The sequence below is a fragment of the Chaetodon trifascialis genome, chromosome 4 (assembly GCF_039877785.1).
Source record: "Chaetodon trifascialis isolate fChaTrf1 chromosome 4, fChaTrf1.hap1, whole genome shotgun sequence".
Lineage (NCBI taxonomy): Eukaryota > Metazoa > Chordata > Actinopteri > Chaetodontiformes > Chaetodontidae > Chaetodon > Chaetodon trifascialis.
In genome coordinates this window covers 30566772-30582174 of record NC_092059.1, presented here as the reverse complement: position 1 = coordinate 30582174, position 15403 = coordinate 30566772, and the positions used below count along the sequence as shown (strand labels likewise).

Here is a 15403-nt window from a genome sequence, read left to right as displayed (position 1 = left end):
CTCTACTTTGCATCATTCTGCAGTTCTGTATTTCGTAAATCAATGGTGGTAGAATTTTACTTCAGTAACAGTATGACAGTCTGTTACAAGTAAGTCATTCATTCAAAATCTTACTCAAGTACAAATATACCATCAACAAAATGCAGAATGGCCTGTTTCAGAATAATGTATATTATTGAATTATGATTATTTATGCCTTACCACATTTGTCTAAGTCCATAATACAGACTCGGGCTTCCATGTTCCTATTCTTCCAAAAGATATTTCATCTGGTGTTTTGATGATAATGATGATGATGATGGTGATGACGATGGTGGTGGTGGCGGAGCACTCTCACCTGTGGCTCCAAAATCTGAGTGTTGAATTTCGTTGAGATGGTGACTGTGAAGGCCATAGTCTCTAGCTAGACTCTTTTCTTCTGTGGTTCCCCGGTGGTGGAACAAATGACCAAACTCCATTTGTTCTGCAGAGTCCCTCTCGATCTTTAGAAAAAGACTAAAGACCAAGCTCTTTATTGAACACCTTGTTTCATTGAAAAAAAAAAAAATAAATAAATAAAATCCTCTTTGCTGACTCCATGCCCTTTTTGCATTACTTCGTAGCACTGTCTTGTAGAAACTATGTCCAGTTAGACCAGAAAGTTGCACTAGGGCACTTTCTCTTGTTGTTCTCTCCCATCTAGAACGTTGCTTGTGATGTATGAAAATCTCATATGTATGTCGCTTTGGATAAAAGCGTCTGCTAAAAGACAAATTGTAATTGCAATATCATTTCCATAATATTCATTCTCATCAGACAATTCAGTGAGCCCTCATGTCCTGTGTAGTGTCTGTATTGTGTTGTTTCTCGACCCTCTATACAGGATTGTCTTTTAATGTGTCACCTGTCTCTCAGTATATGTATAAAACATTAACTGTGACAGTTGTCCCCAGTATAAAAAGTATGATTTACAAATGTGCAAATAAAAATCTATAGCACTTTGCTTCTCAGAGGACTTGCGCTGTAGGACTGAGGGGATAACAAGGCTTATGAGATCAGACGACACAAATGTATACAGGAATTTAATTTTACATACAGTACACACCTGACTGTATATTTTTTAAGATAGATGAAAATTACAATGTGTGTTTTACATGAATCTAGTAACAAAGCAACCAGAGGAGCACTGTTACTACAATTTTACAATGCTAATCTCTGCAGCAGATTGTGGTGTGGAAAGAACTTTCCTGCCAATGAGGGCTGTGTACTTCCCAAAATACTGTAAATGCACAAAAGAGAAGTCACAAGATATTTGGCTTGTCTTAAGTTATAGCAGCCTGGATCCAATGCTTAAATTTAGAAACAGCCCATATAATGAACAAAGAGATAGACCTGCAGAGCAAAAATCCTTAGAATGAAATCATCACATAAGTCCATCAAGCCTTCAACTTTCAATCCAAAGCTGGCCATAGAATGTGGGCCAATTGAAGAAGCTGAACTCCAAAGCAGAATAGTTTAAAAAAAAAAAAAAAAAGGTTATGAGAGTTATGAAATCAGTCCTGAACTGTTACAGTACACACTCCGCAAATACAGATACATTATGCTATGTGTAGGGCAGTGGCTCTGCCTCCTGCCCCCCTATACAGTAACCCACACAGCCAAAAGTTAAGAGCTCACTCCTGCAGTTCACAAACTTTGTTTGGGCTTTTAAAGTTTCAGTTTTGAATTTATGTGCTGAGTATATACTGTAAAGTTTCACGCCACAGTGTTATTAGCACTGATTTGCCCTGCTTTGTCTGCTGTAAAACATAATATACAGAACCAAGTAAATATGGTAAAAAAGAGATTTGGGTGAAACGCCCTTCGGATGTCACATTGACCTTTAACCCTGTAACCTGACCAGTCCATCTGCATACTGGAACTGGTCATTGTTTTCATACGCCAACATATCCAGAGCAACCTCACAGCTCTCCTTGACGACTCGTTCTCTGTCTCCACGGTAATGCTGCAGCACAGCCAGGCACTCCTCTTTGCCAATGGACCCAAGAGCCTCTGCCGCCTCGTGTCTTACCATGGGGTTCTCCCCAGAATGCTCCAGAGCTGCACGCAAGGCTGGGACTGCTGCCGGGTGCTGTATCTGACCCAGGACATAGCCAATTTCATGACGGAAGAGAGCACTGGAGCACTGCAGGCCTGGAGACATATATGGTAAATGAAAGGTTTATGCAGGGACAAAAACTGCTCTTACCATTATAGGGCTGCTTCACTGAGAAGTGTGCTGCGTGTATTACATGTAGGATTTCTAACTACTATCATCATTCTAGTGCACTCAAAGCTCAGCTGCCTAAGACATTTCAGAGTTCTCTCTGGTCAGTTCTGAAGCATAGGCAAACCCAGCAATTACCAGGTTATTTGTTGGAATACAAACGTCATTTCCCATAAATGATAGACTATGATAAGACTCATAACTTGGACAGCCTACTAATATGCATGTAAACAGATTCACTAATAGAGCACATGCTGCTGATGACACACCACAGACTACAAGCTGTGCGATGCTAAAAGACACTATAATTAAGTAACATTATTTAACTGTAGAAAGATCAAACACACCATTCACAGCATGTTTTTGATCTGTGGGAGGAAGCCGAAGTGCCCGGAGAGAACCCACGCATGCACGGGAAGAACATGCAAACTTCACACAGAAAGGCCCGACCCGGGAATCGAACCTGCGACCTTCTTGCTGTGAGACATGCGCACTACCTGCTGCGCCACCGTGCAGCCTGTGCCTAAAACTCAATCACAGCCAAACCCATAACTTGATATGAATTCTGTTAGAATTTAGTTTTTCTTTAGATTTTTTTCAAACTCGTGACAACGACAAATATTGAGAAAAATTTTTTTAGTTTAGAAATCATTTTGTGATTGCTCTCCAGTGGACAAACTATGTGATGGTGGTAGTGCTTCTAGCTACCAATATATCTGCAATAACCTAATATCGAGTGGTATATTGGTCTGGCTGATTTATCTGTCTAACTTGAAAGCCAATTCATTATTTAGTGGTCTAGTTCCTGCTAAATTGTAGAGACACACCCATAAATTTGTTTTAATGTCAATCTAACATTATCCAAAACCACCAAGTCATCACTTATCAAATCAAACTTAATTTATATAGCACTTTTCATACATAATAAAATGCAACACAAAGTGCTTCAGTTAAAAAAACAATACCTGTCGACAATACCTCCCGCCCTCCATATGTACAAACACCCACCCTCAACTACATGTGCGCACACACACACGCACGCACGCACGCACGCACGCACGCACGCACGCACGCACGCACTCTTACTGCAGACAATAGCAGGGCTAACGAGACATGGCAGGGCACTAATGGGGTCATGACATCAAGGACATTAATACAACTGCTCTGGTACATTGTAAAAACTGCCTCCTCAACACTGACTCTTCATCCATGCCCAATGATCTTGTCCTTCATTATAATACTGGTCTTCACAATATCCTAGATACCCTTGCTCCTCTAAAAAAACCCGGTCAGTCTCCTTCTCCCATTGTGCCCCTTGGTTCACTCCTGCTTTACTTACCAACTCAAAGCCAAAGGTGGCCACCTTGAATGCCTTCAAAATAAATCTGGACTTGTTGTGCACAAAGAAATGTATAGAAATCATATTCTTCAATATAAGGACACTTCTCTACAGCTAAATCTTCATACTACTCTACTTTAATAACCTCAAGTGAAGGAAACACAAGGTCACGTTTCTCACTAGTTAAACTCCTACGTCCACCCAATCATCTGGCCCCTTACATGTACTCCACTACCTTCTGTAACTCCTTAATAACCTTCATTACTGCCAAGGTTGACAAGATCCATCAGCAACTGTCTCCAAACATTTTCAACAGCCCTTGCTCCCTGCTTCTTCTTACCCCTCTTTCTCATGTTCTATCAAGTTTTGCTCTCCCCTCTGTATCAGAAATATCAGACCTCATTCGCAAAACAAAGCCATCTACCTGCCAACTAGACCAGGCATGGGCAAACTACGGCCCGGGGGCCACATGTTAAACGTTTTAATCCAGCCCGCCGAACTCTGTCACAAGACCCCGAAACAGCTCCAGAGGAGCTGCAGCTCGAAATGATCGACCTTCAGTCCGACCCTGTCTTAAAAGAGAAGTTCAACTCTCTGAAACTAAATGACTTCTATGCTTCACTCAATGAAGCCGCGTTTCCAAATCTCCGGCGGACAGCGCAGAAGATGCTGGCATTGTTCGGCTTGACCTACGTGTGTGAACAGACCTTCAGCGTCATGAGCATCAACAAAGCCAGCCACACCTCAGATCCATTCTGAGAATCGCCACAACAAAACTAACTCCAGACTTTGATGCGCTGGCTAAAAAAGGAGACCAACAACATTGTTCCCATTAAAATTAAAATTGTCTCTGTGATGCGCAAGTGAGTGCAAATTCTCCAAATAAATAGTGCGCGCAGATCAAATATAACGCGCTCCACAGACTGACTTGCTGCCGCTGTTTCGACAGTCAGGAGGAGAGTGATGGTGATATCCTGAAGGATAACAGAACTTTCAGTGCTTTAAAATAGAAATGGTTAGTAATAAAAAAAAGTTGCATTTTATTCATTTGATTTTCAGTGTTTTAAGACTCATTTTAAAGTCAGATATTTTGTTGTAATACTTCTTCATTTTCATTTGAAATTAAAGCACGTTTTCTCCATATACCAAGATGTGTATTTTTTTCTCCAATGAGGTGGGGTTACCAAAGCACTCCATCCATCTGCTCCTAGTCCGGCCCCTTTGTCAAATGTTAGAACCCATTGTGGCCCACGAATCAAAAAGTTTGCCCACCCCTGATCTAGACCCTCTCCCCACCATCCTTGTTAAAGCCTGCCTTCCCTCTGTAGCTCCTCTGATCACTTCCATCATCCATTCCTCACTTTCAACTGGTGTTGTTCCCTCATCTTTCAAATCAGCTTCCATAACCCCTATTCTCAAGAAACCTGGTTCAGATCCCAATGATTTCAATAACCTTTGTCCGATCTATAACCTTCCTTTTCTTTCCAAAATCCTTGAAAAAACAGTTGCATCTCAGCTTCATGCCAACCTTTCTGACAATAACCTGTATGAACAACACCAGTCTGGTTTCCACCCTCTACATAGTACTGAAACAGCATTAGTAAAAATCACCAATGATCTCCTCATGGCAGCAGATTCTGAACTTCAAACCATTCTCATCCTTCTTGATCTGAGTGCGCCTTTTGACAGCATCTCCCACAATATTCTCATCGACAGGTTGACCTGTATTGGAATCTCTAATATACCCTTTCAATGGATTAAATCATATCTAACTGCCCGCACTCAGTTCATTCAGCTCCAATCTTTCAAATCCCACCCCCTTCCAGTCACTTCCGGTGTTCCCCAGGGTTCTGTCTTAGGGCCCCTTCTTTTCATTATCTACCGACTTCCTCTTGGCCATATCTTCCATAAATTTAACATAAATTTTCATTGTTATGCGGATGACACCCAGCTCTACCTCTCGACTACACCTAACTCCACCCTTCCACCCACCTCCCTCTGCAATTGCCTACAGGAAATTAAATCTTGGTTCTCCAACAACTTTCTTAAACTTATCAGTGATAAAACTGAAATTTTACTTATTGACACTAAATCCGCCCTGTCCAAATCTCGCTATTTTAACTGTTGATCATGCCTCTGTTTCCCTCTCCCCTCAGGTTAAGAGTCTGAGTGCCATCCTCAACTCCAATTTGTCCTTCCAAGCTCACATCAATAATGTCACCCAGTCTGCTTACTACCATCTCCGCAACATTAATCGCCTCCGTCCATCCCTCACACCACACACCACCGTTATTCTTATTCACTCCCTGATTACCTCCCATCTTGCCTATTGTAACTCCCTCCTCTTTGGTCTCCCTCACAAAACACTCCATAAACTTCAACTAGTCCAGAATTCTGCTGCTTGCATCATCTCCAGAACCCCGTCCACTAACCACATCACTCCTGTTCTTCCACTGGCTTCCACTCCACTATCGCATCAATTTTAAGATTCTGTTTCTCACATTTAAAGCCATCCACAACCCTGCTCCTACATATCAACACACTTTCTCACACACTCAGATCTTCTACCTCTATTCACCTCACTGTTCCCTCTGACCATCTGTCTACCTTTGGACTCAGAGCCTTCAGCTGCTCTGGCCCCTGCCTTTGGAACTCCCTCCCATCAGACATCTGTAATACAGACTGCCTTCTGACTTTTAAATCTTGTCTTAAAACCCATCTTTTGGCATATTCTGTTTAACTGTTTTACTGTTTAGTTTAATTTATTTCTATTTTTTTCTTTGGTATCTTGATGTTCCATTTGTTGCTTTTAATTCTTTGCTATACAGTGACCTTGAGTGCTTTCAAAAGCCAGAATAAAATGTATTAGTTTTATTATTATTAATTTTCAGAAGTGAAAACTTCAATATAAAATTAATAATGACATTTTTTTCCTAAATGTTCACTCCACTTTTGAATCTTAGGATGAACACATGCTTGTTTACAAAGCAGCAGGCATGATGGATGGAAAACCAATGTCAGGCATATGCAAAGTTCAAAGTACCATCATTTTGAAAAGAAAATTCCCTTCCAATGCCAGAAGGCCTATAAGGCCAACTACTGTTATATTACTTAATACTGCTGAAATATAACACTCCAGTCATTGAACAACAAAGAACTCTTGCATCATATTCATTTTTACATGGTTTGAAATATTGAAATATTATTTGTTAGTATGCATCTGCTTGGCATATTTTTTTTTCCAAATTCACAAGGCTTCAAGAAGTTTGCCTACTATGCGATGAGTTCTTATCCTCCATTCTTTTCATAACGAATTTTATGAGCAGCTCAGTAACTGAAATGTTTGAGTTCTTTTGGGTGGTGGCCCAGGACTGTTATGCATAGTATGATGGGATTAATTGTCTCTGTTGAGTGAAAAACCCCAAATCTCTCCAAAATGCAGAACAAAATTCTTAACAAAAACAACCAGCTGTGTTTTTTTCAATTTCACACTGAAATCATTTCACAGGCTGATGACTGTACAAATGTTTTGATTTACAAAGAACAAAGATTATAACAGAGGTCAAAATATGAAAAAGACTAAAATTTATCTGATCATATGTAACAGTTGTGTGGTTTCAATTGTGCAGTGATACAAGGATAAAATAGTAAGCTATAGTGCTGTATCCTACCGTCTCCGAGTGCCAGTACAGCCTCCTCATTGCCAAGGTTACGGAGGGCAAACATGGCACGATAGCGTTCAAAGAGTGGCAGACTCTCATTCAACAGGATAGAGCGTAGTTCTGATACACTCTTCGTCACTGCTGGAGGGGCAGGGTCTACAGAGCAGTAGGGGTTATCTGTACTTCCATCATCTAACAGTTTCTCTCCTCCACTCTGCAGCCACTCCAACCGATGAACAGCCAACTGACACGTCTCTGCAACCTGTAGGGAAGCAGGGGAGCATGACAGAGGTGGAAGAGATAGAAACAATGTGTGTGATGACATGCATCTGACGATATCATTGGTACAGCAATATCTGTTTTTATATCAATATCATTGTGATTTAAGATGTCAGTTTCACAGGGCTTGAAACCCTAATTAGAATCACAGCTTGCATTGTGAAAACTACCTCTCAAAATACACAGTCTGGATAATAATAAACTTTATTTGTATTGCACCTTTCATACAGGAGTTGCAGCTCAAAGTGCTTTACAAGAAAGAAACATGCACCAAGTGGATGCTTTACATAAACAAGAAAGGATGGACATAAAAACAGATAAAAATGAATGTAAATTAAGACTGAAATAGCATGAAATAAAAAAAGAATGCAAAAAACCACAATAAAATATCAAAATATAGGTAGAAATAGAGTAGAATAAAGATAACAGGATGGACATAAAAACAGATAAAAAGTGAATGTAAAATAATTAAGCAATATCCCACGAGAGGGAGTGCTGTTGTGCTGAATATCAGCACTGGTGTGATTCAGTCGTAGGCATGAGGCTGCAGGCAAAGTGTCGCAGATAATCTATTGGTTTGCTTTTATACAAAAGATCTACAAGTGCATTTTATTAGTTTACAGTAATAAGCAACAAGAAATTTTGATTTGTTTGTTTATTTAATCATTTATTTGGCTACGCCAACACAAATAGTTCTGCAACTGGAAGGGAGACAAGGCTGTTGCCAGGCAACACATAAACACTTCCTACACACAAGCTTGCTACTCTGTGTCTGCATATTACCGCTACTTTGTATCATTTACATTTATCTGAATGTTTCCATTTATTGTGCAACCACTGAAATAAGAGTCTGTTGACAGATGCTTTGGTGGCATGATGTGTGTTTCTGATGAGTTAACAGCTCGATCAGACCGCATGTTGCTCCATTGTTTCCAGCTCTCTAGTAACTTTTTTGCGAGCTTTCAGACCTGTGAAACAAGTTTTTGCTTCGATATGTATTTTACGTTCTGCACCATATTATCTCTGAATCAAAACTGACATCGTAGTTTGCGTCTGTTTATATAAAGCATTTCACCTATGCCCACTCACTGCCATAATCTCCCTCGCCTCGAGTCCGGCATCAAACACTTTCTGTATGGCAGTGGCTCTCAGGCTGTGGTTGGTGTGAGACATTTGTGTCCCTGCCTCCTTGCACATCTTGGGTAACATCTGTGACCGCTGGTTTACTCCCAGGGAAATGGCAGTATACCATACACTGTCGCCACTGTTGCCCTCCTCGGCTACAGATACAGGGCCTCAGATGGAATTTTCTTTAGGTGTTTTTTGAGTGACGCTACCAGGCAGAGCTCATTTCCTCGCTCCTCATACATAGTGTCCCACCGGTTTTCATATCATTTTTGCTCTTCTCTAATTTGTTGAGGTCAGCTGTCATATCGGCACACCTGGTTTGCGCTGATGTATCCAGGGCTCTATCCTTCCCTTCATCCTCCTCTGAGTCTGATGACCATTCATAATTTAGATCAAATGTTATTTGTGGAAATATGTCCATCTTTGCCCTGCAAAGTTTGCCACAATCTAAGATAGCTAACAACTGACGTAACATTAATTAACGGTTATTAGAACGCCTGTACAGCCAAGTGATAATGTCAGTAAAAAGTCCCAGTGCTGTTGTACTCTGTATCAGCACTCATGTAATGTCTCTTGCCCAATCAAATTACTTTGTCAGAACTAACTGTTGTATAAGAAGGAATAAAGACAATGAATAAAACCAAAGAACATTTTAAAAGAAATGCAGCAGTGCATAAGCTCGAGGCAAAGAACAACAGTTTCAGACATGTATCAGGAAGTCATAGCTAGTGAAAGGCTAAAGAGAAGAGAGAAGTTTTTAGCTTTCTTTAGAAAAAAATTCAGTGAGCTGCTTCCCTGATATCTGTAGGTAGTTTGCTCCAGAGCTTTGGAGTGTAATGTACAAAGGCTGCATCCCCAATTTTCTTTCTATTGTTCTTGGAAAACTCCAACAAACCGGCAGCAGATGATCACAGTGTTCATGAAGGCAAATAATAAATGAAGGAGTTAGTGATGTAACTTGGTTCTAGTCCATTAAGGGCTTTGTAAACGCGGGGGAGGACCTCATAATCAATCCTGAATGTTACAGGAAGTCAGTGCAGAGCAGCTAAAACTGGACGAATGTCCTCTCTCCCCTTGGTTCTGGCTCACAGACAAGCTTCAAATCCCACATCAACAAGGTGACTAAAACTGTATTTCTTATCACCTTATAAACATACCCACTATCCTTATATCCACTGTAACTTACTGTGATTGCATTTCTGTCTGTTTCTCTCTCTCTGTCTGTCTCTCTAATTGCATCACTCTTGCTGTCTCTCACCCAACTGGTCGAGGCAGATGGCTGCCCACCCAGAGCCTGGTTCTGCCTGAGGTTTCTGCCTGTTAAAAGGAAGCTTTTCCACGCCACTGTCGCCAAGTGCTTGGTCATGAGGGAATTGTTGGGACTCCGTAGATAAAAGTAAGCTCGAACTGTACCAGCTCTATATGGAAAGTGTCCTGAGACAAGTTCTGTTGCGATTTAGTGCTATGCAAATAAAATTGAATTGAACTGAACAAAAAAAAATGCTGAAAACTTATTCATGCCTTTATTTAAAGGCGACTTGATTACTGCAATGCATTATTTACTGGCCTTCTGAAAAAAAACACTGAGAAGTCTTTCAGCGTCTGTTTTTTTTTTTTTCCCAATTCAATTCAAAAACAAGACAGATGTCATGTTTCATGATCTCCAAGACTGATGAAAAACTTTCTCCCTTTCATGTTTGTTCTAAACCAGTTTAACACACACACACACACACACACACAGAAAACCCAACCTACAGATCAAGACGCTTGAGAGATCTTGATATCGTGGTCAATTGTATCAACTGCTACACTTAGCTCTAAAGGGACTAGAGTTGGGCGGTATCCAAATTTTGATACCCTCAAACTTTCCCCACATTTTCCCGGGGTATTCAGTATTACCGTGACTAATTAAAAATCACTTTGCAGGGCAGCGTGACATGCGCGCAGTTCAGTCAATGCTCACATGAAGAAGCACCAGTCCTAACTTTAACTTCCTAACCTAATTATATGTGCATGTAACGACAGCACGAAAATAGCGCACGTCAAAGGCACTGCATCTGCTGATTTCACCACTTCACGCAAACCACCAAAGCCTGGTATCATATGAAAGCAAAGAATCTGATGATCACGAAGATGTCTGCCTCCACACTGTGCGACGAAAACTTGGCGAGCTAGCAGCCAAAGAGTAGCAGAAAAAATCTTTGCTAAATCATAAAGTATGTTTTACCTTTGCTGTTTTGTGGTCAAAAGTTATATTCCAGCCCGAAAAAACGTTGCTAATGTCTCCTCCTATGACTCTGTGTTAGTTTGAGATCAATCACGAAGGTCCTGGTTGTTTACATAAAAAGGAGGGGGTTTCTAGAGTGGAGGGAGAGCTCTTGCATGCAATAACCTATCTCTGGGTTGACTTCCTTCTGGATCGTCATTGGTGTTTTTATATGGTGAATGTGGGCGGGTCGCTGAGCTATTGACCGGCGTAACCAAGCAGTTAGTTTCACCGCTCCATCTCATGAAGGAGCAGAGTGCTCACAGAGGACTCTGCTGAGCAGCCCGAAGTCTTATTTTACTGTTTTATTTGCATTTCGTCCTTTTATGAAAGCTAAGAACAACAGCAAGCAGAAAAAAGGCTGAAAAAGCGTTTTCTACGTTCTCTACGAGATAACGGTCCTCTGCCCAGACGCGCCTAAATGAGCATGGACATACCTGTGTTAAAACACCTGTAAAACTGCTCAGGTTCTTTTTGTAGCATGTACTTTTGCACAGTCACCTTTTTCTCGAGTAAAAATTCAACCAGATACATTGAACGGAGCAGACTTCATTTTTGTTATGACTATGCTACAGTTATGTTAGACCCCTATAGACCTATATGTGCAGCATTTTTTTAATGATGGTAATGAAACTGATACCGTTGCTATTTTTAGATACCGCGGGATACCTTATTACCGAATTACCGCCCAATCCTAAAAGGGACAAGAACTGAAACCTTATTTTCATCTGAATTTCATCTGAATCTGAGGTTGCTAATGATTTTAGTAAGTGCAGCTTCAGTGCTGTGGTGTGTTCTAAAGTCTGACTGAAATTCCTCTAGAATATTATTTTCCTTAAGATAAGTTAATTTGCACTGAAACTATCTTTTCAGTGTCTTACTGATGAATGGGAGGTTGGATATCGGCCTAGAGTTAGTGAGTGCATTAGTATCTAGGTTGGGTTTCTTAAGTGATGGTTTTACAGCAGCTGTTTTAAATGCATAGATGAAGATGCCCATGCAGAGATGTATTTATAATCTTCAGGGCATGATTTGACACGCCGTCAAACACCTGTTTTAAAAATGCTGTTTGATGCAGAGAACTGTGGGTGGGTGGGGGCAATGCTGAGCAGCTGGATATCTGAGGACATATAGAACAGTACATCTGGTTCATAATGTGAATTGAAAATGCTCAATGTAAAAATGCACTAGTCAGAGTTTTCCCTGGATACCGCATATGGAGTTAATAAATCTAGAATATATTTTGGTCCTAGACCATTTAATGCTTTGTAGACCAACAGTAAGATTTTAAATTCTATTCTTTGACTCACAGGAAGCCAGTGTAGTGATCTGAGGACTGGTGTGATATGGTCCATTTTTCTGGTGTTTGTAAGGACTCGTGCGGCAGCATTTTGGATCAGCTGCAGTTGCCTAATTGATTTTTTGTTTAGGCCAGTAAAGACTCCATTGCAATAGTCCAACCCACTGAAAATGAATGCATGAACCAGTTTTTCCATGTCTTCTTTGGACAGACATCCCTTGATTCTGGTTATTTTTTCAAGTGGTAGTAGGCTGATTTGGTAATGAGCTTTAAATGATTGATAAAATTCAGGTCAGAATTAATAATTACACCAAGATTTCTGGCTTTATCTGTTCTTGTCAGTGACATGGAGTTAAGTTGAGCACTGATCTTTGACCTATCATTTTTAGCGCCAAACAATCACTTCTGTTTTATCTGCATTAAGCTGAAGAAAATTCTGGCAAATCCACTCATTCAGTGAAAGTAAGGGACTGTGGTCATGTGATGACACAGAAATATAAAGTTGTGTATCATCGGCGTAAGTATGATATGAAATATTATGATGCTCCATAATCTGAGCTAGGGGCAACATGTAAATATTGAAAAGAAGTGGTCTGAGAATGGACCCTTGTGACACCCCACACATCATCTTTTTTCTTTCAGACACATGCTCACCAATTGACACAAAGTAGTTTCTATCTTGTAAATAGGATTTGAACCAGTGTAGTACAGTGCCAGTTAGTCCCACCCACTTTTCCAGTCTGTCAAGAAGTATGTCATGATCAACTGTATCAAAGGCAGCACTGAGATCTAATAATGCTAAGACTGAGGTTTTGGAAGCATCATTATTCAGATGTATGTCATTTAAAACTTTGATAAGTACAGTCTCAGTGCTGTGGTGTGGACGAAATCCAGACTGAAATGCATTAAAAAGATTGTTCTGCATCATGAAAGCATGCATTTGTTGAAAAACAACCCTTTCAATAATTTTTCCTAGAAAGGGAAGATTTAATATTGGCCTGTAGTTACTAATTACTGAGGCATCCAGATTAGTCTTTTTTAGGAGAGGTTTTATTACTGCAGTTTTCAAGGCCTGGGGAAACTGACCGGACTGAAGAGAATTATTTATTATCTGCAACACATCTGGAGCTATGCAATTAAAAACATTTTTAAAAAACTTTGTTGGCAGAGTATCAAGGCAGCATGTTGTGGATTTTAACTGTGATACAGTTTCTGTCAGCCTTGTATGGTCTAGAAGGTTAAAATTTGCTAGATTAACTGGAGAACAAGAAGGCACAGATGGACTTATCATTTTGCCTGAGTTAGAGCTGCGCACTGTTTGTCTTATCCTTAAGATTTTATCTGTAAAAAGGCTGCAAAATCATTGCATGATTTATTGGATAGCAGCTCAGGAGGGACTGATGCTGTGGGGTTTGTCAGTCTGTCCACAACAGAAAACAAAGTGCGGGCATTATTACAGTTTCTGTTGATAATCTCTGAGAAGAATGCTTGCCTTGCCTTCTTTAGTTCATGGTTATAGGTGTGGAGACTGTTTTTGTAAATCTCATAATGAACCTGGAGTTTGTTTTTTTGCCACCTGCGCTCTGCCTGTCTGCAGACTCTTTTCTGGACTTTGACCAGTATGGTGTTTCTCCAAGGTGCCTTTTTCCTTCCTGACAGAACTTTGGTCTTAATTGGGGCGATGGAGTCAATAATAGTCATAACTTTGGAACTGAAATTGTTTACAAGGTCATCAGTTGAAGCTGAGGGAAGTGTTGGTGATGGTATAAAAGACTGAGTGAAGACTGCACAGGTATTATCATTAATATAATACTTTTTGATTACCTCTGTTCCACTTTTGTTAAGAATAGCAGGTGTGACCATTTTAAATGACACACAGTAGTGATCAGAAAGAGCAACATCCGTCACCACAACCTCAGAGATATTAAGCCCTTTGGAGATAACCAAATCTAATATATGCCCTTTGTTATGTGTTGAATGTGTTACGTGCTGAGATAGGCCAAAATGATCCAGGATGTTTAAAAGTTCTTTAGCACATCCATCTTTGAGATTATCAACATGAATGTTGAAGTCACCCACTAACACAACACAGTCAAAATCAATACAAAAAACAGACAGTAGATTTGGCAAACTCATCAGAAAACTTTGCATTGTACCTAGGAGGCTTGTAGATGGTTACGAAGACTGATCGACAGGGAAACTTTGATTGAATGGCAACATATTCAAAAGATTCAAACTGACTGTAAGAGACTCTCTTGCATTGAATGCTATCATTAAACAAAATGGCGACTCCGTCTCCTCTCTTATGCATTCTTACTTCACTTATGAAACTGAAATTCGGAGGGGCTGACTCATTGACAACTACTGTGCTGTTAACTTGTCCTAACCAAGTTTCAGTTAAAAACATAAAATCAAGCTTGTGCTTGATGATAAAGTCATTGATTAAGAATAATTTGCCTGCCAAAGACCTAACATTTAAAAGAGCTAAGTTAAATGTGCTAAAAAGTCTAACATCCCCATGTTTTAGAACATACTATGGACATGGAATACATGTTAATTCGATGATGTGATGTTTCTGGAGAGATGGACCGATCTTCTCCTCCTACCTATTGAGACATGAATCAATGAAGCTTCTGGCACAATGGGCCAGAAAAAAAGTTCTCAGGTTTCTCTCTGTTTACATTTTTACAGTTTTTATTATTTGAGTGTTTTCCCATGGTTGTGTTGACATTTCCTTTCTGCCTTGATAGCTGAGGGGATTATAATCAGAGGAAGGTTAAATTTAAAATAAAAATGTTTAAATTGAATGTTTTTTTCTCGTGGTCCTTATTTTAAATAGGTCATGAAAAATATCAATAATTATCAATATCGACCAATATAAAACTCCTGACTTGTTTAGGGAAAGTCCGTCTCCTTTGAAAAAATGTCTGCGGTCCCAGAAAAAGTTGAAATTGTCAATAAAATGCACTGAGTGGACATCACATGCAGTTGAAAGCCATCTGTTTACTGCCAAAAATCTGCTGAATCTCTCTCCTCCTCCTCTGACTGGTGGTAAAGGCCCACTGAAGAAGACTTCAGCATTCAGAGAGCTCACTGTATTTAGCAGTTTACATAAATCTCGTTTGAGCACCAGATTGTCGTTTCGCAATATCATTTGCCCCTGTGTGCAGTACAAGGTATTTCA

General features: G+C 40.0%; 1 protein-coding gene across 3 annotated transcripts in view; it reads right to left on the bottom strand.

Moving 5' to 3' along the window:
- Positions 1 to 1044: 1044 nt before the first annotated feature.
- Positions 1045 to 15403, bottom strand: part of dohh (deoxyhypusine hydroxylase/monooxygenase) — a 37786-nt gene continuing 23427 nt past the window's right edge. For all 3 annotated transcript variants that reach the window (XM_070961440.1, XM_070961442.1, XM_070961441.1), the window contains 2 exons: positions 7256 to 7508; positions 1045 to 2172 (listed from right to left, as the gene is read on the bottom strand). In XM_070961440.1, coding sequence (XP_070817541.1) covers positions 1862 to 2172; positions 7256 to 7508 — 564 coding nt within the window. In that variant the 3' untranslated portion in view covers positions 1045 to 1861. The remainder of the gene's footprint in view (positions 2173 to 7255; positions 7509 to 15403) is intronic.